This window comes from Cheilinus undulatus, linkage group 19, assembly GCF_018320785.1.
Source record: "Cheilinus undulatus linkage group 19, ASM1832078v1, whole genome shotgun sequence".
NCBI classification, from domain to species: domain Eukaryota; kingdom Metazoa; phylum Chordata; class Actinopteri; order Labriformes; family Labridae; genus Cheilinus; species Cheilinus undulatus.
Window position 1 is genome coordinate 31,171,776 of NC_054883.1, and position 25,327 is coordinate 31,197,102.

The window sequence follows — 25,327 nt, forward strand, 5'->3', positions numbered from 1 at the left end:
ATCTAGTTAAGAGAAAAAGGCTAATATGCAGCGTTTTTTGTTTTGTTTTGGTTTGGTTTTTTTTAGTTTTCAGCCTCTGTTGAAGTACGACAATCGCGATCAGTGTCACCAGTTAACACGGTCACTCGTTTAATCACAACACCAACTTCATAACTGAAGATTGCAGGGTTACATCCGGGCTTCTGACGTACGTAAACACACATTCCGCAGCCGGTTGAAAACATACAAAGCTGTACAGCCTCGGATACATGTCTTGAGTTCTTGGCTCGATGGCTGGACTGGTGCTAACTCGGTGTGTGAGCAGGACTTTACTGACCGCACCTAGAGCAAAATGCGTCAAAGTCAGAGGGACAACCCGGAACTACTGGACTGCTTTAAGGAGGAACACTGCTGCTCTAACTGTAACTAATACTTTTTGTTACAATTATTTCAGACAGTGTTGTTTCTACAGGAAAAGGCTCGTGTGAGTCGGGTTAAGATGCTTAAATTACGCTCTGTGTGAGAGGGGATCATGCCTTTCTTAACCCATTATTGTTGCTTGTGTGTAGTTTATAGGTGAAGGGTTAGCTGGGCTTTGAGTCTATCATACAGCAGTATGCATCAGTCAGTCAACAGATGTCATCACCGTGTTAAAGTCTAACTGTTTATCTGCTGATGATATGATACTGACTGATTTTAATTCATTTATGTGTCATACACACAAAGAGTCTAACCTTCCCTGGTGTAAAAGTCACCAGCACACCAACAGTTCATTACAAGCCACTACAAAGTGTCATGTAGGCAACCTTTTGCAGCTCAGTCTTAGACATGAAGTCAGCTTTTTCTCTCAAGTTTTCCTCATTATAGTTACCCAACAAAAGAAATCATGGATGACATTTCTCCAAGAGTACAGAGGTGAAAAGTAAATTATTACTTTCACTTAAATTATTGTGAGTAGATTTGAGTACTTGTACTTTTAAACATTTTTTTTAACTGATATTTCTTGTATTTGTCAGGAGAAGTACTGTACATTTTATAAAGTGTAAAAAATTAAGCACTGAAAGCCAAAATCTAGTAGGTCCAAGCTGTCTGCCAACAACATTAAAGTGAGCAGTAGTTTGACTTTGACAACACATGATGGTCAGTGGCAAATTACAGGAGGATGATTCCACATTACATTCCATAACAGTTGCTGAATTTATAGCTTAAGGCACCTTTATGACAAAACCTGGTTAGAGATGCATGTTCTGTTGTTACTGCACAGCAAGGACAGATCATATTTCATTGTGAAAGCCCCTTGGGTATTAAAGTTAGGGAGTCAGTAGTTTAAATAATCTTTAAATGAATTACTTTTTACTTAAGTAAATTTTAAGAGCAGTACTTTTACTTATACTTACATTATTTTTAGCCAACCACAATTTTACTTGAGTATGAAAGTCTTGTACTTTTTCCACCCTTATGTCATAATAGATGGAACTACAAAGCCCTATTCACACTTCACAAACTTTTCATCTCCTAATCTTTTAATCCTGCTAAGATACAGAATTTCTTTCTTTTTTACGCGAAAGGGTTAACTTTTTTTTTTCCACAAACTTGCAACATGTGTTGACAACTTAAATTCACCTGCTCTTCTCTGGGTGTCAGTGTAAAAACGGCCTGTGTAGCAACAAACAACTGAACAAAAGTTCCTTTTGTTACATCCTTTCTCTTTTGAGTTTTTTGCCATAGAAAATAAAATTATAACATCCCCTGCTTGTTTTGTGTCTTCATTTTGATAACAATAAGTTTAAATTTCTTCCTAACTTTGATACAGAAGAATACAGATCAATCTATTTCTCAACTTTGCCTTTTTTAACTTTGCCGTGGGTGGGGAAGGAGTGGCTGTATCCTCCTGGTTTCAGCACGTCGAGGTCTCTGGCTGACCTGTCACTGTAGGCACACTGGCGTTACTGGTTGCTTTTCAGATCCTGCTGTTCCTGTATGACTTTTAGTTGTAGAAAACTTGATTTAGTCAGAAGCAGTGTTCTTGTACAGGCGACTGAGTAGTCTCTGTGCTGGACTGGTCTACAGTCCTTGTATTGGTTTGTTGCTGTGGTCTAAAAGTACAAGATAGGGGTCCTGTCCTTTGCCATTAGTGTCTTTGAAGTGTTCACAGCCTGCGCAGCTTTGTCTTTTCTTTGAGAGTATCCCGGTGATAATGAAGCTGGAATTCCAGAAGTTGACTGAACCTCTGAAAGATGTGATCTGTTGTCTGAAATGTCAACATCAGGGATGTCTTGGCAAATAAAACCATTTGATTGTATGTACTTTTACAGCAGGGGTGTCCAAACTATGGCCCAGGGTGCCAAATGCGGCCCATTTTTGATTGGCCCGCAGCAAATTCTAGAGATAAAATGAAATATGGCCCTTATTAAAACATAAAGCTTGTGCTTAACTGTATTTTACTTCTTGTTTTCAGCACAAGGTAGTGCTACCATGTTGAATCTGTAAACAAACATTTTGACAAGAAGATATCTTGATTAATAACATCCTGATGGCACAGCAAATAGCGGCACCAATAACTTTTCAGGGGCAGAGCCAAATCTGACTGGCTCCTCAACACCCTGAAAATGCCCGTCTGTTTGCCCTGTCAGTCATTAACTAGCCATTTAGGCATACTCAATCACTAAGAATGTATTAACTTACATTGGATTAGTCTTACTAACTTTAAAATCCTCATGGTGAGGAATATGAAAGTGGCCCCACCATCCTAATCTATTCTGTATGTGGCCCTCTGTGGAAAAAGTTTGGACACCCCTGCTTTACAGGGTGGGTTTAAGGGTCAGCTGTCAAGAAGGATCCTATGTATGGGACCTCCTTTTTTCTTAACTCAGCTTGTCTGCGTTTAGTTTGATGCCTTTTTTTCCTCATCTGCTCAGAAACAGTCTCGATTTATTACCATGTTTCACTTCAGCTGTTTCTTACGTTGCTCCTCGTCTTGGGATTAGCACATAGTCTCATGTGATGTACTGACCAGGTAGACAATGTAAATCTTGTGCGAGCTTTCTCTGATAGATCTCAGGAGCTGGACTGACTCCCACTGGCATCCTAAACCATCCGTGTGGTACAAATGGAGTTGGGAATGCCGTCGGATAACTCAACTTGTGTTCTAGCTGGACATTTCAGAAAATGCATAACACTTTGTCTTTGAACAGTCAGGGATGTTCTGTGACTTTACCACTTTGGTCACGGGCTGCAGATCAATGCATATGCTAACCTCACCATTCACTTTTTTACAACAACCGTCCCACTGTTTTAGTCTATGCTGCATTCTAGTGATGCGATGAAACTTCTGTGCTGAAGTTCATCCTTTAGCGGTGCCATTATGGTGACTGGGGCATGTTTCTTTGGCATGTTGGATGGGCCATGTAAATGACCAGACATATAAATAAGATATTCATTCCTGCATTCATGCATGCAGAAGGCTTGATTTTCAATCTTGCCTTACACAACAAACAAACTCTGTCCTGTAGTGGCATTGAACCTGCTGCTCTCTAAAGCTAACAGTAAAGCTCATGAATGAAACTATGCACAGGGGTTCTTTGTCTTTTGGTTAAATTAAACTTCTCATCAGATTCTTCGCACTATTTTTTAAGAGACCACCAGTTTAAACTGTTTTACACTCTGTACCAACAGAATAGACTTCAACTCAGTACCCCAGGGGTGACATTGGAAGCTATCCCTTTATCTTTTTAGTGAGTCTCTGATCAGACATCTTCACATATCTATTCCAAAGCTAAAGCATTACTCATTTATGTCCAGTGTTTGGAGGCTCCAATCCCATCCCACTACTCACACCCAGGACTGAGATGTAAATTAATGGACTCTGAGTGTATCTGACAGAAATTATCTCTGCATAACTTCAGTACAAACCAGCTTGACAGTGACCAGATGTCAGCACATCGGTCTGGTAACATCAGTTTACCTTGAGTAAATATCTGAGGCTGATCAATATCTGTAAACAACAAGCAGCAGCCAGACAAACTGGTTCCAACCTTTAGAGCCCTGTTTTTGTATAAATTCATACTGCTTATAACTTATCAACTTCAACTTATTTACATACCTACTTATATATGTACATACTCCCTCACTTAATATTTTTTGCTAGTGTACTTATAAACCTTTTTTACTTTTTAACTTAAGTTCTATCTTAGTTGCTGACTTGCATGCTTACCTACTAGGGGTAAGAGAAAAAACTGATACAGCATAGTATCGCAATATTTTGTCTGGTGATATATATCGTATCGTCTTGTCCACCAAGTATCGATTTTTTTCAAATTTAATTGCTAATATGAACTGAAGTTTATGATAATGGAAAAATAAAATCAATTGTTTGTCCAGTGAGGTCGGCAGAGTTGACGGTTATAGAGCAGGAAAAGGTTACTACAACAAACATGGCAGCACCAGGGGAAGGACATTAGGAATGCAAGTAGGGCACGAATGAGATGAACATGACACATGAGGTTTGCAAGAAATGTTACATGAAAATAAAATACTGGGGAAATATGACAAACATGAGGGCAAGACTAATGCTGAATTAGCTAAACAGTTGAAAAAATGGTATAGATCGCAATATATGGTATCGCAATACTCACTGTGTGCAAAATTAAAAATCGCAATAATATCGAATCGTGACCCAGGTATTGTGATAATATCTTATCGTGGGGCCACTAGTGATTCCCACCCCTATTACCTACTGAACTATATACTTAAGTACTTGTACTGTATGCCTTGAGTACTTCATTCCTGGCGTACTAATTATTTCCAGACTGATATACATGCTGCATTCACCTGCTTACATCCTGATGTAGTTAGTAACTTGCTTACATTCCAACTTAGTTGTTGTACTTATGCACTTTTGTACAGTTTCCTTGCTAACCTACTAACTACTTTCTTACATATCTATTTACCTAAGCTGCATTACTTTAATACTTAGCTACTAATTTCCTGACTTACTTGCTAACTTACTTTCTTCTACACTTTTGTACTTTTTAACTTACATTCCTACTTAAATACCTGTGTATTAACTGAATTAATTATTTATTTAAAATGCACTTACTGACATACTAACCTCCTTGCTAACTAACTAACTAACTGCACTTATGCATGTGTGTATTTTTGTTTGCAGTTTTGGTAAATGGTAAAAGGACTTGAGCTTGTATAGTGTTTGTCATGTTGTCTGACTACAACAGGACTAGAACCCACAACCTTCCAGTTACAGGAAAACCAACTCTACCTACTGAGCCACAGCTGCTCCAGTACTTAGTTTTCTACTTACTTGCATACTTGTTTGCTTACTTACTCATGTACCTTTATACCTACATGCTTCCTGAATAACATTCCTACTTGCTAACTTTATATTTTAGTAATTTTTAACCACATATTCACTCATTACCTAACCATTTACGTATACTTAATTATTGTCTTATTTACTTTTTATAAAGTACTTGCTTACTTACTTGCACCCTTATTTGTTACTTAATGTCTTGCTTGTCATCTTCAGTTTTTTACATAAACAAGCCCAAAGAATTCTTGAAAATTTAAGGACTGCTCCTGCAATCATCCAGTGTTTACTGTTACGCAGACACCTTACACCAGGAGATGATCCCTGTCAGACAGGTGTTTTGAGGAGGTAGCACATGATGAAAAAAGATTGACATTGACAGAAAAACCGACTTTCTACAGTTATTCTGACTTAAGGAGGTGTTTTTGTAAATGTGTGTCCCAAAACAGCATTTTGGAGATTATACCTACACATGTTGATTCAAATATGCGGGATGTTTACACCTCTTTCTGTCTTGTTTGCAGTGTGGGGGAGCTGCAGTCTTCCTCGGGCTTCCTACTCTATCCTGTCTGCTTTATGAAGCCAAGCTTAGAGTTCAGCGCTCAGCTGTCATTTTCGCATTGGAAAAAGGTAATTAGTCAACTCTGTTTTAAGTTACATGTTCTTATACTGTTGACTGCGTTTTAATTAATTTAAATAAGTTTTGTCTGATAGTGTGTTTTACTGTGTGTGCAGAGGAGGTGTTGGAGCAGGCTGACTACCTGTACAGCTGTGCAGAGACAGAGAAGCTGTATCAGCTGCTGCTGCAGTACAAGAACAGGTAAAACTGTCACTCAACAAACAAACAGAAGGCAACAGGTGAATGCAGGACGTAATCAGGGAGAGAAAGTTAAAGGAGGCAGGTTTTTAGGTAGGCACCAGCCAGGCCAGCTAAAGGGTGCTAAGGACTGGGAGATGCTGGTAGATTTGGGAGGGAAACTTGTTGTGCCACAGGATAGTTTGCACTGATCTTGTTGTAGATGGATTTGTGGTAGGGTTGGTAGAAGGAGGAGGTAGAGCGTCAGTCTAGTTCAGCAGGGGCTGGCACCTCACCCTAGCTCTGCTTCCCCCACCCTCTTGCTAAGCCTGGGTCTGTTGAAGATGGCGATGCTGTGTGGCATTGTGGTAGGGTAGGTAAGAAAGAGATGTCTCCATGTTGGCATGGTGGGCAGTGAGAGCTGGCATGAGGAGGTGGCTCTGGGACTCTGGAGGTGTTGTGAGACTAATTGGACAAAACACCGACAAAGGGGGGTTCCCATTTGACAACCCTAGAGAGGTGTTAGCTTCTTGCTGCCCATTAGTTGGCACCATTGACTTGTGGAGGCAAACAGTACAGATTTAACAGGGTTTAGGGACTTCTTTGCTGAGCGCTTATGCTTTCTGTAAAGCACAAGTAGCTTGTGTTTGCCTCAAATCTGCAAACTCCTTCACACTGTCTTGATTGCACAAAATTGTTGTGCAATTCAAAAATTGTAAAAGAGTTTGCCTGCAATTTTTTAAACTAAAAACAAGAAGTTACTTAATCTGTAATTTTATTTTGTTCACATAAATCTGTAAAATAAATGTGAATTGTTTTTGTTTCATTGTAGTGATGACACACAGTTCCTATGGAGGCTCGCCCGGGCGTCTCGTGACCTCTCTCTGATGCCTGATATGGAGGGTGAGCGGAAGAAGCAGCTTGTGTACGAGGCCTTTGAATATGCAAAGAAAGCGCTGGAGAAGGATGACCAGAGTTTTGCAGCCCACAAAGTAAGCTGTACTGCTGATTTACCAACATGTTTTGTCTAGAATAAAATCACACCAGGGGCCTTATTTTGTAACCTTGCAAAGTCAGTGGATTGGCCAGGTACCATGTTAGGGGATGAGGTGGATTTATCTTGCAAAGCTTCAAGCTGATATGCGTGTCCGGATGTGGTTGAGTTGTACTTCAAGCCTGTAAACAATGGAGGTCGATGAAGAGATAAGAATGGATGCACCTATAGCAACAGGTCTCTCAGAAGAGGACATTTCTTGATTAAAGTAGAGCAAAAAAAATGCATTAAATGTTTCACTTGGTGGAAAAAAAACAACTGCAAACAACAATAACGGCTGCCTTTAGAGCTTGCATTGTGCAATGTACCTACTACGTCATATGTTTAGTTGCTCTGAATGGCATCATGAAAGTGCAATAAAATGTCTAACTAAACTCTACCCTCCCCACACAGTGGTACGCCATATGTATCAGTGACGTTGGAGATTATGAAGGAGTCAAGGTGAAAATTGGAAATTCCTACTTAATCAGACAACATCTGGAGGTAAGAGGATTTCATTTTTGTATGCACACTTTAGTTACCAGAGTCTAACATATTTCTCATGTTTCCAGAGAGCCATCGAGCTGAATCCCAAAGATGCCACCTCCTTACACATCTTGGGTTACTGGTGAGTCTTTAATTTTACACTAACAAACAATTTACATCAGATTTTTTCCCAAATTTCCACACCAGCTGCTATCTGGGTAGAAAAGTCATGAATCAAACTTTGACGAGCAAGGTCTGTTTCACTCTAAAAACTTTCCTTAAAGATGTCTGAGATGCTGATAAAGGGTTGCTGGTTCGTGAATAAGTCGTACTATGATAAAAGGATGAAAGGTGTGAAAGTGAACATTCTTAATAAGAAAGCCAGCACTGGCACCAACAGATGTGGAACAGATCAAAAGAAAACTTTTTATTGAGATGTTACTAAAAGGTTTAGATCTTAATCAAATGCAGGGGAAAAAAGGGAAATATTTTTTGTTTGCTGTAAAGTGGATTTACTTCACTGCCACAAAATTTAAACATAGCAAAACAAATGTTTTCTTTTTCCTATTCACAGTAAAAAAAAAAAAAAAAAAATCTAGATCCCATTCTGCATGCCTCTCTGATTTTTGTCATTTTAAGGGGAAACAGACTGAATGTCTCAAAAGCATAATGAAAATAAATAACCGTGTAATCCATGTCTGCAGTTCTTATCAGCTCAGTTTTATTAAACAAATTCAAAAATGCCAGGAAATGCTTTTAGATAAGGGTAAAATCCTTGCGTAAAAGCATGCGTGTTTGCATGTTTGAAATAATGTTTTTTCCATTTAAATATTAACCATGAAATATCCTCCATTCATAATGAGCATTTTGGCCTTTGTAGTTATAAAGTACTGGTCCTAACATTATTGTCGCAACCTCATTTTTTAAATTTTAAATCAGTCTTGAATATGCCAAAGATTAGCAACAAATATGATTAATTTTGTGTTTTTATTTTAAACAGTTGTATCATGTATTCAAAACGGCATTTAAGGGGTTGAAATCCTGAAAATAATTGAATAATTTATATTTTTGATCAGGACTGATGTTGATTAAAAGGTTTAACCCAAAATAGTGTATTTATTAGATGAACTGTGAACAGCCATCCCAGCTTTGTTGCTTAGTTGGTAAAAATATTCCTATATAATATCTTTAAGAAGGTTTTTGGAAGTGGACATTTTTGTCTTTAATGGCTTTAGATGTTGTATACTATCCCTGTTTATGTGCAGTTGCAGAGAAGTTGGGTCTTATTTAGAGATGTCAATTTCATCTTGATCTTAGAAAAAAATGATCAAATGTTCTGCTTTCCACCACAGTTATTTATAATTTAGGGAAATATTTCCATTCTTTTTTTTCAGGTGTTTTGCATTTGCCGAGCTGCCGTGGTATCAGCGTAAAGTTGCTGCTGTCATTTTTGCTTCGCCCCCAACGTCCACGTATGAGGAGGTGAGAACTGTTGAACTGCTGAGCTGTCTGAACTCAAATTTCTTTGTTTTATCAAAACACAATAGTGAACCATGACATTTATCAGCAGATTTTAACAAGTAACTATGAAGACTTCTCTTTTTTTTTTTTTAAGAAAAAAATAATATTTTACTGTAACTTAGACTTGAATATGTTTAAGATCCATTTGAAAACTGCTGTAGGATTTTGTTGACAGATAATTTCAAACATGTTGACACATTCAGATGATTTTTCTCTCTTTTTTTAGGCACTGGGGTTTTTCCTGAAAGCTGAGGAAGGTACAATTGCAAGCTGTTTTTCACATGCTTTAAAACAATTTCTTCACTGGTAAAAGTGCATTAATTTAACAAAAAGTATGCTTTTATTTCTCTTTCTCAGTTGATCCAAACTTCTACAGTAAAAACATGCTGATGCTGGGGAAGACTTACATGGCAATGAAGGACAAAGAGAAAGCTCTGCACTGGTTAACCAAAGCTAAAGAGTATCCTCCTCACACACACGAGGACAAAGAGGTTCATACACTGAGACCACCACTATTCAAAATGAGATACCAGGATAAAATGTGGGAGTTTAATGTGCTGATGTGATGTTTATTTATTCCTTTGTAGGTCCATAAAGAAGCCATAGACCTCCTGAAGAAGCTGACATAAAGCTGTTACACTTTGGAATGAAATATTTTTGCCTCTGAGAACTTCTAGACCGTTAATAAGTGCTAAGATAAGGTTTTCTTTTAATAATAATAATAATGTATTCAATTAATGTAATAACAATGTAATTACTGTAATAAAGTTTAAATGTGAGTGGTTTTTAAAGAAGAGCCAGTAACCCTGAAGACTGAGGAGAAACTCAAGGTGCTAAATGTCCTCTTACAGGATTATTTCTTAAACCAAATTTTTACTCAGTTACACTGTAATTCCTTCTTTTTCCACTATGAGGTTAACTGAGTCTGAAGTAGAAATAGAATTCTGTCATTCTTTTACTAAAAGGCAAACTCAAACATTGCATTGTGTTTTTTCTTCAACACTTTACACAGGATAGTTGGCATTTCATAGTGAAGATGTGATTAAAAAAAAAAAAAGCAAGGAAAATTAGCAAATAAAAGGATGCAAATCTACTTAGCGGTTCTGTACTTAAAGGTTCTGCAAGGTCATGGAAATTTTACCGAGAACATTCATGGAAAAGCTTTGAAATGAACTCCATGGATCTGTTTGTAAGCCTATGGATCCTGCAGCTGTCAGATGTCACTAGACTGTCTCATGAAAGTTAAATTGATAGGAATCAAAAGGAATTTGAAGCAGCTGCAAAAATGGTAAGATACATTCATTAAATATGTTCCTGTCCACAGGAACGATTGAATTAAAACAAAGGATGAATGAATAGAGTGGTGTTTGATTTTTCTGTAAGAACAGAATAAAAGTGGTTTCTCCCAAGATGGTTTTTCATCCTCTCAATCCTTTAACAAAAGTGAAATTAAGAAAAAAAAAAGGATACAAACGGAAAGAGACCAAGGTCACGGAGGGGTTTATTCTCTTATTTATTGTATCTCATAAATCCATCTCTCTTCATTAAAATGGCTGGAAGCAGATTAAAAATGAATCTTCTATACACAGTCTCCAGTAGAGGGGCATTCTGTACAGTGTGGCTTGTGTTTACAGTGTGTATCTACACGCGATATGTTACAGTCTAGACGCGTTTCAGACAGCCTGCAGCTTTGACTCATACCTGGACAGGTAACACTCACTGTCTGCAATGCAGGCAGTCTGAAACATACCGTCTATTTCTGATAAGAACAAAGGCATCACAGATTTTCATCAATCTGATGATTGATCTTCCATCAATGGAGCGGCGGCTCTGTGTAATTATAATATTTAAGTACTTTATTTAATTTTCTTTATACATGAATATTCACATACACAGTTTTGATTTCTTTGATTACACATTTCTGTTCAAAAGGAAGCACAAAGTTCTGCAGTTTGGACTCCTTTTTATACAGTGGATGTTTGTCTTCATACTGTCGCCCCTCCACATGAGTACGTTATTTACACGGCTGATAATCTGAGTGAACATGAGCTCCTCCTGCAGAGAAACAAAGTTGTTCTGTCTCTGTCACAGGTCTTTATTCTGTGTCCAGACCCAAAAAAAAAAAAAAAAAAAAAGAAAGAAAGAAAAAGCACCAGTTTTTCTTTTTCGCTGCAGACTTATGTGATGTTTCCTGAAGCCACTGAGAGGACGAGCAGGGTGCACTAACAAAAACAAAAGCAATGCATTGCCATCATTTTCATCTTCACGCATGCTGCTTCACTATGGGATGTTTTTTACTTGTGTTTTTGGGTCTGGTTAGTGTCTCATTAAACCCTATTTTTCTGCATGTCTATCAGGCTCTCTGATACAAATATCTGTCTTGCATTAAGGCTTTCTCATTTCAGCACAGAACCTGAGAGTGACAGAACATGGCCAGATTCAGTCTGATTATTATAATGTGATCTCTTGGTCACACAGGCAACTGCACAGCCAAAGAGTGACAGCCGCACTGTGTGACCCTTTTTTTTTAAAAATAGTTTTTACAATCCTGTACAGGTGTGCAATCAACGTCATACTCAAAAAATAAACAAAATGGTGTAGTGGAGCCCTTAAAAATGTACTATCATTTATTTCTTTTCTTCAGCCTGCACTCTGTACTCTGAAATATTTTGGTTTGTTGATGTGCTTAAATTTTTTAAGGACATGACCTTATGTTTGCATTTCACAACTGATATATTAATGATTTTTTTCTCTGATATTAAAAGATCAAGCTTTAATTTGCTTTATGTAAAAGTAAGACGCAATGTCGGTATAATTGTCTACTGTGATAAAATTACCTGAAGGAAATTCTGACATTTTTTCAATCTTTGCCCTTTATATTTACATATTATTGGGTCTAAATGACAAAAAGGTACAAATATCTCCACTACGTTTTGTTCATCCTGCTGCAAAAAAGGAGGCTGTAATGGTTTCAAAATGTTTTTAGACAATTATCAAAATTAGTCCACCAAAAGTTGTTTTTGTCACTGACAGGTGCAGGTTGTTATCCAACATACTTTTATCTTAAAGAGTAATTGGACTCCGATTACTTTTTTGTTGTAACGAGTAGGGTAACATAAAGAAAGTCACAAAATTTGTTTTTTAGTTACTTTTCTCATAAAAGTAATCTGTCACTTTTGTTGCCACAAGAAAAAAGGAAAAAAGAAAAAACAAATCAAAGCAGCTGCTCTGTTTCAGTGTCTCTCCTCATATTGGCACGTTGGCAGGTAAGCTCTGTGCCAGCTGTGTCAGATGGCAGGAATAGCTAGACGCTTTAGCTTGTGAGATGAAGGAGAGGACGGCATCGCACCATGGAATTATCCTCATTATGTCCAAAAGGGAAAAAGACAAAAGCAAAATGTGAGTTCAATAGCTTGTGTTGTATTGTTTTCACTGAAACAGCCTGTGCTACACAGCCGTTACAATGAAGCATACAGTATTACGCACAGGCTGTGCCTCATTCTAATGGCCTCTGTCCAGTTAGTTGTTAGACTGAGCATATTTCAGAGCTTTAAGATTTTATATTTGTAATTTTGTTATTAGTCTGCAGAGTAACATATTATGGGCCTTAAACCTGTCTGTGGAAGGAGGGTAGAGTCAACACATTCAAAGGCACTTGCACATTTTACTGTGCCACTTTGACAACAGACATGTGGAACGAGTCAGGACTGTGCAACCTCATACCCCCCCAACCCCCTAAGGAAAACAAACAGATATTCAGGCTGCTTAATGCTGATAGCTGCAATAAAAGCCCAAATCCTAAAAACTCCTATAGTTATTTATTCATTATTTATTAATTAGAGTTGTGGTTTGTAATTGCTTTAGTCTTGCTCCTCTCAGTAACTCTGCTGCCGCTGGCATGTATTTCGCTGATATATATTTTTGTTTTTGTTTCTTATAGTAGTAGTAGTATATTTTTTACCTTAATATGTAACACAAGTTTCCTCTAAAAAGTAACACTAACAAACACTGTATCTTTTTGTTATTTTGAGCTGTTGGTAGTTTTAATGTTTGGTTTGTGGTCAACATACTACCAGGCTCATGTGTTACACCAAAAAATGTCCTGACACCATTGCAGCCTGTTTCACTGCTGTTTGCTGAATAAAAGGAGAGTTTTGTGTCTTTTAGTAATTTAGACCCCAAAAACATGTCAAAAGAACAGACCAGGTTAAAAATAATCTTTTAAGTAAAGTTAACGCTGTATCCATATTATAAAGTCATCTTGTTAGGCTCTCTGTAAACCACAGTGGCTTCATTGGACTAGAGACATGACATTAAAGGAGGAAAAAAATCACAGGAGCAACTGAGCCATTTTGTTGTTTTTTGTCTCTTTTGTTGGGACATTTTTTTCAGAAAAGCTCATTCTTTCAATTTAATGTCCTGGAGTACATCCAGAGTCTGACTCGAACATCAGTGCTATGAAGCATAGGTCACATTCATGCCACACACATACACAAAAACACACATCGCTCTTTTACTTTAACTTAGCTCTTTTTTCCTCTTGTCCCTGTGCTCCTCTTGATGAATCAAGCTTTCTCCAACGTTGTCTTCCCCTCTTGTCTGAACGCAAACCAAACCAATGATGCTTCTTTCTCTGAGGTGGCATCCAGGCTCTCTCTGCTTCAGTCCGTCCTGATTAGTCCATTGCTTTTTTTTTTTTTTTGATAATTTTAAAAAGAAAAAAGCTCAAAAAGATTCAGAGTGTCATTGTTATAATGTCTTTTTTGTGTTTATGGAGGGCACTTACAGCAGTCTTCAGAGGCAGCCATGCAAACACGCAGAGAGTCGCAACATTTACTGCGACTCGGGGGGGGGGGGTTAATTCAGGCACCGGACCCCGACACTACTCTCAATTTTTTCAGAAGCTCTATAGAACTAGAGCTTTAAATGAAGATAATTCTCCCTCTATAAAATCCACTCGAAAACACTTTGTCTCTTTTAAAAAGCTGTCGGCAGAGGGAGGGAAATTAAAAAAATACCCATGATTTCTGTTTTTAAACAGATGAGCTGAAATGCTTGCATATTTCATGATGGGGGTCAGATAATATTCCAGGGCTGCTGCATAAATAATGCTGCAAATTAAGATTTGGTTTAAAATGACAAAATAGCTTATATACATTGGTGGTTATCTTGTGCAATTTTTTTTTGTTTTACTTGGCTGAATACTCAGCAATGGGGGAGGAGAAAAAAAGACAAGGATGCGTCTGTCTATTCTTGGCCGAATCCTTCAGTTTCCTCGATGGCGAACAGCAGCTTCTCTTTCAGCTGCTCAAAGCTCTTGTAAGGAGGAAGGTCCAGACGATTAAAACTGAGGACGGAGAGGAGAGAGGATTAAACATTTGCGTGTTCAAAAATGTAAAGGTTTGAAGCAGGGATTATAAATGCCTGATGAGTAATCGTATGTTGAACTTACAGAGTATACACTGAGCTTAAGTATGTGGCCTTTGTCCTTTAAACTTTTTACAAATGTCCAGCAGTGTGTTTGTGTTGCTTCTTAATTAAAAAATGGGCCTAAAAAAGGTTGAAATACTTACTGAGGGAGTAAAATCAATAGTTGGTAGAGTGGAATTACTGCAGCACAGAGAATACGCCTTTGACAAGTAGACTAATGGTGTTCACGTTTGATTGTTGGGGCAGCCTGTGCTGAGATTTATAGGAGTACATATGTGAAAAAGGCTTAAAAATCGCTGTGGGTCTACCACAGTGAAAAAAATGGTAAACTGTCTTCCTGTTTGATGATTTTCATTTAGTTCAGCAAAGTCCACAATGAGTAGTCTCTATTCAGCTGAGTAGCTCTTTTAGCATCATCTAAAAATCATGTGAAGATTGGACTTCTGCTCACTAAGTGTACAGTAGTTGACCTCTCATCCTGCAGTGATTATTGTTAAGGACACAAATCATACTGCCCACCTCCTCTGGTCACTTATCTATAGCTGAGGAGATGGCCAGCCACAGGCCAGATTTGAACCAAAGCTGTCCGCTTTGAGGACATTGGCCTCAGTACATGGGGGTGCACATACACAACCACTCGGCCACCACTGTCTCAGCTGAAGTCTTCAGGACTATGACCTCATAAGAGAGAAAAATTGTTTACATATTTGATTTGTTACAGCTTTGTGAGCTTTGCTGTGTATCCCAGCCAATTTTCTTTAGTGCAGCAGCCGCCTGTAACACAGGATGAACTGGGTACATTTTTATTTGCATCATGTCTTGTTCAGTAGGTGATAGTGGCAGCTTTATTATGTGGCCATGATGGTGTGTGTCTCAGCATTTTATAATAGTATTTTGGTTTCACAGGTATATAGGACACAGAAAGCTTTTAGAATAAAAAACTGTTTATCAAAAGTTTGTTATACACATTGGATTTCACAGTAGTAACATGTATCAAGCATGTCATGCTGCACTCACCACGTGTGGCTCCGTGGAAGCCACGTGTCCTTCCCCACCTTCTCTATGCAGAACTTCTGAGGCCCGTTGCTTCCTAAAAAACAGAGAAAGACAAGGGGTCAGAAGACTGTGGAAACTTCAGAAATGTGTTCAGATTCAATCTATGACTCTCGTCTGAAGTTTGTCACCATAACGCCTCGTTTCAACATACACGTTTGTATATCCATAAATATACAGATGATGCCCCCTAGTGTCCAATATCAGGAAGCACACTTTTTTACAGCTAAAAAGCTGATAAACTACCTGTAGCCATTGCGGAGAGGGTAATCTTGTCAGCTTTCTGCCATTCAAGAGCTCGAAACATGTATTTATGAATTACTTAAATAAAACAGGACTAATATTGCATGTCAAGAAATAAGTGAGGAAGTTGTAGTGCCTGGAACATATCTGAAGAAATATTTTATTAACGATGTATAAACTGCTGAATGAGCTAAGCTAACCAAACTTGTTTACCCATTCAAATGTTTGTTTTTATGTTAAATAACCCACTTTTTATCTAATCATGCCTTCTGACTTTTCGCTTAAATCTATAAATATATTTCAAACTGCAATGACGATCTGACAGCACTTCCTAAAGACTGATAAATCATGATATATTTCCTATTAAAGTGGTTAATCTGACTGTTTTTCATATACAGCTGATTAATGTATGCCTTATCATAGATGTAAGCAAATTGGTGGCTTGTTCGCTAGAACACTGCCATGAGGCCTCTCTGAAGTCTACTACAAAAGCTCATTTGTTTCCAAAAGACTCTCAGTACATTCCAGAAATAAATATAATAGAGGGGAGGAGTTTCAAAGGCACATTGGATACCCAGAGATTCCCATAGGAATGAATGGACTTTTGGTTTACTTGCCTCTGTAACCATACATACATACAATATATGAAATATTCAAAATCAAAAAGAGTTTTAATGCGCATTTACACAACTAATAATCAAACTTTTTAATTTAATTACTTTAGACTAGTCTCAAATGACAAAGCAAACCCTGCTCTGGCTTTTACTGAGCTTGGTTCAACCATGTAAAAGAGCTGAATGGAGAAAAACAGATGGAGGACATATTCAGCTTCATAAATAAATGTGCGGGATGCCATTCTGTGACTTGTGTCATCAACTGTTTTTAATAGTTTTGGGACGTTAACCCTTAAAAAAGCACCTGACATGTTACTCTTTGTGTGTCTGTGTGTTACTGACCCATGAGCTCTGCAAAGCCGCCCAGAGGGAGTCTGCAAGTTCCTGTGACGAACTGCATGAGACGCAGACGTACCTCGTTGTCCACTTCTTTCACCAGCTACAGGAAAAACAAACACACAAAAACGCATGCACATTTTGTGGATAAAATCTGAAAACTTTTTCAATATAGCATTGGAAGAAAGATCTTGCTTTGTTTAATTTCTTTTTTTTTTTAAGTTTACTTTCTTTTATTTTTCTGGCACATCAAAAGAGTGACATGCAGTATGAGTTTATTTATCATGATCAATGACCTGAACTGTGCGTATGTTTTAATATTTCTTTGTATGTCAGCATTTCCATTGTGGGGGACTGAAAAAGGACACTTGCTGTGTGTACATGTAGCATGTTCACAGCTTGGTGCTATTCAAGCTCAATTGAAGTTGTACTTCTACTGGAGCTCGTTGGTAAATGCTGACTTCCTTTTCAGCTTCCTTACAGCTACATAGAGATGTAAAGATTAACCGATCTGGATATTTTAGCTGATCTTAACTTTAAACGTCTGAGTGCATTGGTTTGTGGAGCCCTAGATCAGAAAATTTGACATGAATCTGTTTATGCGGTTGTAACGTTAGAGATCAGTTCCCTGAGTTATTGTTTGTTATCATAGCTTGCTCCACCATGCTCTGGCTCAGCATCTATAATCTTGCATGACCCGCAGTGACCTTTCACCCTTAAACAAGAGTTGTGTTAGCTGAAGGTGCTCACTAGGTAAGCTGCATGTGTCGTACTGATCATCGCAGAAATGTCCTTCAGTTAAAGTTGTCTTTCTCATAAATCAAGTCATGTGGACTTTATATGAAGAAAGGACTTTCTAAATGTCTATCCGTAAACATTGGAGAAAAACGATTCAGTACAATGGCAGCACATATATCTCCCCCTATATATAATAAACAGAGGGCATTTCACCAAGCTGGAGATCAATTCAGGAACGAAAACAAACAAGAACAGTCAGATACAGAAAGTGGAGTTAACAACTCACATTAAGAGGAATTATGAAAGAATAAAATATGTATTGAAAGCTGTTTTTGTTTAACTGTTTACAATATTATTTTAACTCATTATTCTCCTGTACTAGCAGATAGAGGTATGTCACTGTATTAATCCACATCTAATTGTGTAATTTAGCTTTAATTTATGCCTCCTGGGCAAATTTAATATTTAGCTGATGATGCAGTGTCTTGAGCCCTCCTGGATCTTTCGACACTATCTGGTCTGATTGACTTTACATTGTTTAAAAGCAAAAATCAAACTGTAGATCGACAGCACTGCAAGCGGCTGTTTTCATTTTCTCTCTCTCCCCCTCTCTCTCCCCCCGTCGCTCTCTCTCTCTCCGCGATCAGTAAACGAACAATAATTCACACTTATCATTAAAGTAGAGAATTTTCTTGCAAATAAGTTAAAGAACAGTCTCCTTTTTATTGATTTGTGGGTCTCTGGAGAGCAGAAAATGAACACAATCACGTTTTTGGATTGGGCAGTGAGAACGGCATGCTTTAGCTACCTGCACCAGTTAATAAATTAAAGACTGACTCCGTCATGGGAGAAATGTTTCGAACATCTCCATCATTTTATTTTTCAAAAGTCTAGAGTTCCTTTGTCCATCAGAAGAGGAAAGGGTCAGACTTTTGTTATTACTAGGTGCAGAAAAGGTGTTTTCCTGGATCTGCGCCTGGTCCTTCCTGAGTTTTTGTCTTGTGTCATAAATATTTAAGTCATACAGTGAATGCTGACATTAGAACACTGCTGTAACAGAGGTATAGAGGTAGGTGGAGGGGGGAGAGGAGGTGGAATAGAGGTAGGGATAAAATGTATCTCTCCTGTCTCCCTGTGGGGTGAAAATTTATCATGGAGGGGGGTTATCAGCCGCAGAAGGGGCAAATCCCCCTAGAAAATTGGACCATGCAAAGCATGTCAACGTCACTTGGAGGTGGGACTGGCCCAATTTGTCCCTGCTCATGAGCAGGGCCATTTGAGCGTGGCTCAGCGCAGCCAAACTGTTGATGGAAAAGTAAATCAGCACGGCTTGGTTTGGCTCGGCGCGGCCAAAAGCTGTAGTGGAAAAGCCCAATTAGACTAATATGAAATTATGTTGTTTCACCTTTTTCCTTATTTTTGTTAAAGAAAAAGTTATTTTGATTCAATGATCAGTTTGTACCAGAATCAAACTGAATTGGATTGGAGTGGACTGAATCGTTCTGTATTTTAATAAATTGGCAGTGAAGCAAATCATAGCCTGTAAATTGAAATTCCAATCGAACTGTCTTGAGAAGGAGAGACTCACACCCCTACAGCTAACCTATGTGATGTTGATTAGCAGGTCCTGTCTTTAAGATAAGCTGGGCTTGCTAAGTAACAGCCGCCATGGCCAGTAGTTTGAGCAAACTGACCTGAAAATGCACAAACATGGCTGCATATGGTAAGTACCAGCTGCTAATTAACAACTCCACACTGTGCTGATCAGACAGTTCATTATCCTTAAGATAACAGGACTCGGTGTCATATCAACTGATATCAGCATGAACCCAGAACTATCTGTACCTGCCAGAACCAGATGATCTGTTTGCTGTTCCTGGTGTAGTGTCGATACACGGTGTTCCTCTGCCAGTCCTGCAGATCAACTTCCTGCATGCCACACAGCATCACCTAAACAAAACCACACATGAATTTAAAAAAAAAACATTAACGGCAGAGGAACAGCTGCAAACATGGGCAGAAAAGGTCTTTAAAAGAACTGATCAGGCCCTAAAATGTTTCTCCACAGCCTGTATCCAATAACCTGCTCACCTCCAGCTCTTTCTCATCAAAGTACTGCAGCCACTGAAGAGGAACCACTTCATTAAAACCGTCCAGGAACGCTTTTGTCTGACCTTCGACCCCACGGGAAAACCTCCACTCTGCCATCAGACTGTAGGGTGAACAGGTAAACAATACTTTGTAAGGATAATAAAAGACAAAAATGACTTGTATGAAGATACAGACGTCAGACATTGTGATAAAATAGCTTTAAATATGTACCTAATGTACTCCTCCTTGTTCTCCTCAGTCACGAGAACGTTGGCTCCGTCAGGTTTGAGGTCATGGGACGTGATCTTCCCCAGAATCTCCATATCCACTGAGAAATACATCTCCAGACAACACTCCTCAATGTTGTTATCTCTGAAAAGAGATTACACTGTGTTTAAGTCATGGCTACAATGCAGAAGTGTACTACCAAAAACATAACAGGAAGTGATGCTCTGAAAAAAAGGCAGGATGAGTTAAAGTTAAGATCATTATTTAAAAGAAGATGTATCTTAAGGGCAAATAAAAATCTTTACTGGTTGACTTTCACAACAGTGTCAAACAGATTCGTCATTAAAGTAGAAATATTTGATCTAGAACAGACTATTGGCTGGTTTTAAATGCAGAAATCTCTTTGTAGAGCTAGATCAATTATAATCAGATTATCGCTGATGGGGCTCAGGATGTCAATATGACAGATTATGTTCCCCAAGCTTTGCTGACCAAACAGGCTTGCTGAGCATGAAGGTGTGATGGGCTCTGATACCTGATCCAGATCAGTGAGTTGTAAAACTCTGGGTCAATTGACTCCAGATCTTTGAGGATCAGCTTCTTGTTCAACATTCGTTTGTAGAAAGGCAGAGAGAAGCCAGTGTCGATGAACTTTCCATGGAAAAGTGCCTTAAAAGAGAAAGAAATGGAAAGACAGAAAAGTAAACAACTGTACTTACAAATCTTGCACATATTTTAACATCCATTTATTATTTCTTATTTCATTTGAATTTAATCTGACAAGCAAATTTTAACCTGTCTTAGTTTCAAAAAAAAACTTTTTCGGATGTGAACTGACCATTGCGATGAAGCGTCCGATGAAGCAGAAGTAGGAGAGGTGGTCAGGGTTGATGGCTGATGCTGGGTTGATCTGCAGACAGTAGTTACTCTTACCCGCGTACTCGAAAAGACAGTACATGGGATTCAGCACTTCATGAGACAACAAGAAGAACCACTCTCTTCAGAGGGAAGTAGAAAACAGATGACAGGAGCAGAGAAAAAGGAGGCAGAGATGGAAGATCAAAATGGTGTAAGGGACAAATGTAGCGTATACAGTATGTAAATTTAGATTTATCAGTTAAGAGTTATATTTTCTCTATTACCGAGCTAATCCACCGTAGTCAAGACCCTCCTCTCCTCTGAAGATGACGTAGAGTCTCCTCCTTAAGTCGTAAGGCTTCAGGGCCATAATCTAGCACACAGAGAAAACATATATGATGAACACCAGTGCAAAGATGACATTTGTTTGACTAAAGGGAACGGAAAAACTTGCAATATCCCCTTGACTAAATCTTTATATTATGTAAGACTGTGATTAATTACCACACATGAAATTGATATATCAGTCATAGAGTTCGCTTACCTGCTGAAAAGAGTCTTCAAACAGCGTCTGTCTGGAGACGGTGATCTTCACATGGCTAGGCAGAGCATTGGACTGAAGACAGACAGAGAAGCTGATGTTAATGCATTTTTAAAAATTAAGACTGAGAAAAATGACGGCGAGAAACAGAAAGTTTCAGAGAACACTTGCCTGGCACAAGTAGCGAAAATGTGCAAGCTTCCATCTGAAGCTGCGCTCATAAGCAATCTGAGGACCTTTGGTGCTGAGAAGGAGAAGAAATGCAAAAAAATAAACACAGTAAATGACAGATGCAAAGGTGATTGAAATTTTTTTTTTTAACCTTTTTAGAAATGTATAAGTATGTGAGTAGTGACAGTAAAAACCAATTGATAAAACTGATTATGATTACAATGCATGGGAAATTCAAAAAAGAGGCATGTACTTGTTCTAAGTTATTACCCTCAAACTGATTAAAAGAGTTGTGATTTGATGAATCTGAGCCATATCCTATCATTTTCAACATCTTCATTTATCATTTAACATTCCAAAAAACTGCTACCAGTAGTAATCCCTTAAGATAAGATGACTTCAGAGACTTTTAAAGGCTAAATATAAGTAGCCTCTGATAAAATGTATTGCAATCTTTAAGATGTGTGATGTGAAAAGCACACATGAAGAATTATTTTTTTTAAAAACTGCTCTTACACAGAGGACTTTCCAGTGCGTGGGTCGCTGAAAGTGGTGGTTCTGGTGTTGTGATCCACAAAGTAACGAACTCCTTCCCTTGTGTATCTGATCTCCCAACCTTCAGGAAGAGGGTCCTCGTTCTGTAGCCTGCAAACAAACAAACACAAATTGTATCATTGAACTGACAAATGAGGTAAACTGGGGCAACATCAGAGGTAAAAAATGCATTTCAAAACAATTCATTACCAATAAACTCTTTGAACTCACATTTTGATTTAAATTTTTTTTTAACTGTTTTCATTGTGACCAAGACTACTCATACATACTGACCCCTCAAAGGCTCATATCAAAAACATGACATAAAAGTTGTTTTAAATCCAGGTGCAAACACCCAGGTCAGGTATGGGAGGACATGCCGGTTCAGCACTTTGCAGTATCAGCCTTGGCCCTATACTGCCCTGGCCTCCTGGTGGCCATCGTCCAGGTTCCAGGTGACCCCTCCATATTGCACATGTCAACTTGGCAAACACCCAGCGGCACCAGAACATTATGTTAATATTTTAAATGTGGAACAATTCAGTGATTGAATATACTGACACCAGTAACCAGTGCTAACCAGCTTCCTCTTTTCATGTTATTTTAGATGTACTGGCTTTAAATACTTGCAAATTACTTGAAGAGTGCTGTTAAAGCATAGTCTGATGTGCAATCTTGGATACAATCTATCTGCCTAATGACATCTAGCGCTGAAACATTGACAGTAAGTGAATTGTTTCCACACACTGCTTGCAATTAATGCAATTAGTGACAACTTATTAAGCTTTCTGCACAGTAAAGCTAATGGTGTTAGCTCTGACTTTATCTTAGGGCACACTCACGCCAGGCCAAGTTGCCCAGCTGAGTGCCGAGGCATGCTCCATAGTCCTCTGCTGGCCTACACTTGCATCGCTTCAAGACCAATAAGGCCTGTGCGAGGATAGGTCATGAAATCATTAAATGACATTCAGTTTAGAAGGCAAGAAGTCTGACAGAGTCAGCACAACAGAGACAGATGCAGACAGCATGACAGCAACTTAACTCACTTTTGACTGTCCACAAGAGAAGTTGTATCAATTATTTATGTGCATACTGCAGTTATACTGTGCAGATGCACACCTTTGCCATCTGTGCCAGAGCCAAGGAAGTTTACTGTACCTGAGCGTGGAACAGAGCACTCACACTGGTCAACCAAACTGGACTTTAGAGCTAAAGCATGCTTTAGCATGGTATGGATTACCTAGTGTGACTGCGCCCTTTAAATGTGTGTCACAACAATCAATTGAGACAAAAACAAAAGTAAAGCAAAGACAAAATCTCCTAAAACCTGAAGAAAACGGTATGAGGACTCCTTGTGTTGTAGTGATGTGCACATCTTTGACTCAGCTACATAACTGTGCTGTCACAGTGAATGTTTGACATTCTGTGCAGATAAAAAACATCAACTACTTATCTCACCTCTGTGCAACCGGTTCAAAAGGACAGACTTCGCCTCAGTGGCTGCATAACACTTATCCTTGATAGGAATGTGCATCAGCAACGTTTTAGAGGGGTTTGTTGAGCATAGTAAAAGTTAACTTAAAGTCATTAGTTCAGGGCACAAGTAAAACAGGGATTTTGCAGCTATGGTTCAAGGCATATGTAAACAAGCTGAAGACTAAAGGCCTTCACACACCAGATACATTTTTGTGTGTGATTAATTCACAGATGTTTTTTCCACGCCTGTAGCAAGTCAATGCAAGCTTCAACAACAACGCAATTTTGCCATGCAAAATCACAGCAAATATTTTTTGGACAATGGTAAGTTTTTTCAAAATTCTATTTCAGGTGACCAATCAAACACATGTTGTCGCCTTCAGTAAAAGAGTTCTGAGACAGAGGAGCAAAAATGGCTCTCTCTCCTCTCCTTACCACCATATGTTTTTTCCCCTTTTCACCTATTTGTCTCTAGCCAGTGCTGAGTTATTTCAGTCTTTAATCTGACATTATGGAGCCCAGTACAAGATAAAGCAGCCAGCACAATGCATGTCCATGTGAAAGTAAAAATGCTATGTGTGCAGCTGTAGTTATTTCCCAACTAATGGGACTTTACTCTAATAATACCTCAAAAGTCTCCCTTACCTCTGATGTAATCACTGCTCTGGGTCAGTCAGGTCCCTGAAATAACATTTCTACCCAGTCCCACAATACGATCATGAAACCCCCCTTCACAGCACACCTTTGGTGTACCCTCTTTATTATTAGCAATACTCCTCCTCCTCTCAGTTGGAAAATAGCATCGCTCCTGTTGGCAATAGGCACGAAATTTATCTCTGAATTATTCACGTTTTCAGGTTGTTTATTTGGACCACCCAAAGCAAAGGCTTTAATGATGTATTGTGTAGGTATGCTTAAGCAATTATTTTGGTTTTAAAGTAAAATGATACACTTTAAATAATAATAATAATAATAATAATAATATCTTGAATTTATATAGCGCCTTTCAAGAAACCCAAGGACGCTTTACAGGAACACATATACATGGACAAACTATGTGAGGGGTAGGATGAGTGTAAGGGGTGGTTTAGTGAAGACTATAGGCGGTGGTGAACAGGTGGTGCTTGAGACGTTTTTTGAAAACGTCCAGAGATGGAGCGCTACGAATGTCTGCAGGAAGAGTGTTCCAGAGGGTGGGAGCTGCAGCACTGAAGGCTCGGTCTCTATAGGTTCGGAGTTTGGTTTTGGGCATGGAAAGTAGGCCGGTGTCTGAAGATTGAAGGTTGCGGGATGGTGTGTATGGATGGAGGAGATCAGAAAGGTACTGGGGAGCCAGAGCATGGAGAGATTTGTATGTGAGGAGGAGGACTTTGTAGTTGATACAGGACTTGATAGGGAGCCAGTGGAGGTGGATGAGGGTCGGAGTGATGTGTTGCCAGGGTCTAGTGTGGGTGAGAACTCTAGCTGCAGAGTTTTGGACGTACTGAAGCCTGTCCAGGGTTTTGCTGGGAACTCCAGACAGGACTCCGTTACAATAGGCCAGGCGGGAGGTTATGAAAGCATGAATGAGTGTTTCAGCCACAGAATCAGGGAGTGATGGTCGGAGTCTGGAGATGTTCTTGAGATGATAGAAGGCAGATTTGGTGACAGACTTTATGTGGGACTGGAAGGAGAGGGTGGAGTCCAGGATGACGCCCAGGTTTCGGACCTCGGAGGATGGACAGATGGAGGTCCCGTCCACATCAAGCATGAGATCTCCAACCTTCTGCAGCAGCGCTTTGGGGGCCAAAACCATGAGCTATGTTTTATTGCTGTTGAGTTTGAGTTGGTTAGAGGTCATCCAGGCTTTGATGTTGTGGATGTATAATGTCTGTTA

At 38.8% G+C, this 25,327-nt stretch overlaps 2 protein-coding genes across 2 annotated transcripts in view; one reads left to right on the forward strand and one right to left on the reverse strand.

The window, feature by feature from the left end:
• Positions 1-63: 63 nt before the first annotated feature.
• rmdn1 (regulator of microtubule dynamics 1) lies at positions 64-10,547 on the forward strand. The gene is made up of 10 exons (XM_041814645.1): positions 64-401; positions 5,827-5,932; positions 6,038-6,122; positions 6,931-7,090; positions 7,546-7,635; positions 7,704-7,759; positions 9,012-9,099; positions 9,365-9,395; positions 9,496-9,629; positions 9,726-10,547. The coding sequence occupies exons 1-10, from the start codon at positions 270-272 to the stop codon at positions 9,765-9,767; spliced, it is 924 nt and encodes a 307-aa protein (XP_041670579.1). The 5' UTR covers positions 64-269; the 3' UTR covers positions 9,768-10,547.
• A 91-nt stretch (positions 10,548-10,638) lies between these two features.
• LOC121527623 (NEDD4-like E3 ubiquitin-protein ligase WWP1) overlaps positions 10,639-25,327 on the reverse strand; it is a 51,945-nt gene continuing 37,256 nt past the window's right edge. The window contains exons 14-25 of the mRNA XM_041814639.1: positions 21,958-22,086; positions 21,442-21,514; positions 21,274-21,345; positions 21,014-21,102; positions 20,710-20,869; positions 20,407-20,540; positions 19,875-20,015; positions 19,644-19,764; positions 19,398-19,502; positions 16,821-16,917; positions 15,586-15,658; positions 10,639-14,485 (exon numbers count right to left, since the gene is read on the reverse strand). Of these exons, the coding sequence (XP_041670573.1) occupies positions 14,386-14,485; positions 15,586-15,658; positions 16,821-16,917; positions 19,398-19,502; positions 19,644-19,764; positions 19,875-20,015; positions 20,407-20,540; positions 20,710-20,869; positions 21,014-21,102; positions 21,274-21,345; positions 21,442-21,514; positions 21,958-22,086 (1,294 nt within the window). The 3' untranslated portion in view covers positions 10,639-14,385. The remainder of the gene's footprint in view (positions 14,486-15,585; positions 15,659-16,820; positions 16,918-19,397; positions 19,503-19,643; positions 19,765-19,874; positions 20,016-20,406; positions 20,541-20,709; positions 20,870-21,013; positions 21,103-21,273; positions 21,346-21,441; positions 21,515-21,957; positions 22,087-25,327) is intronic.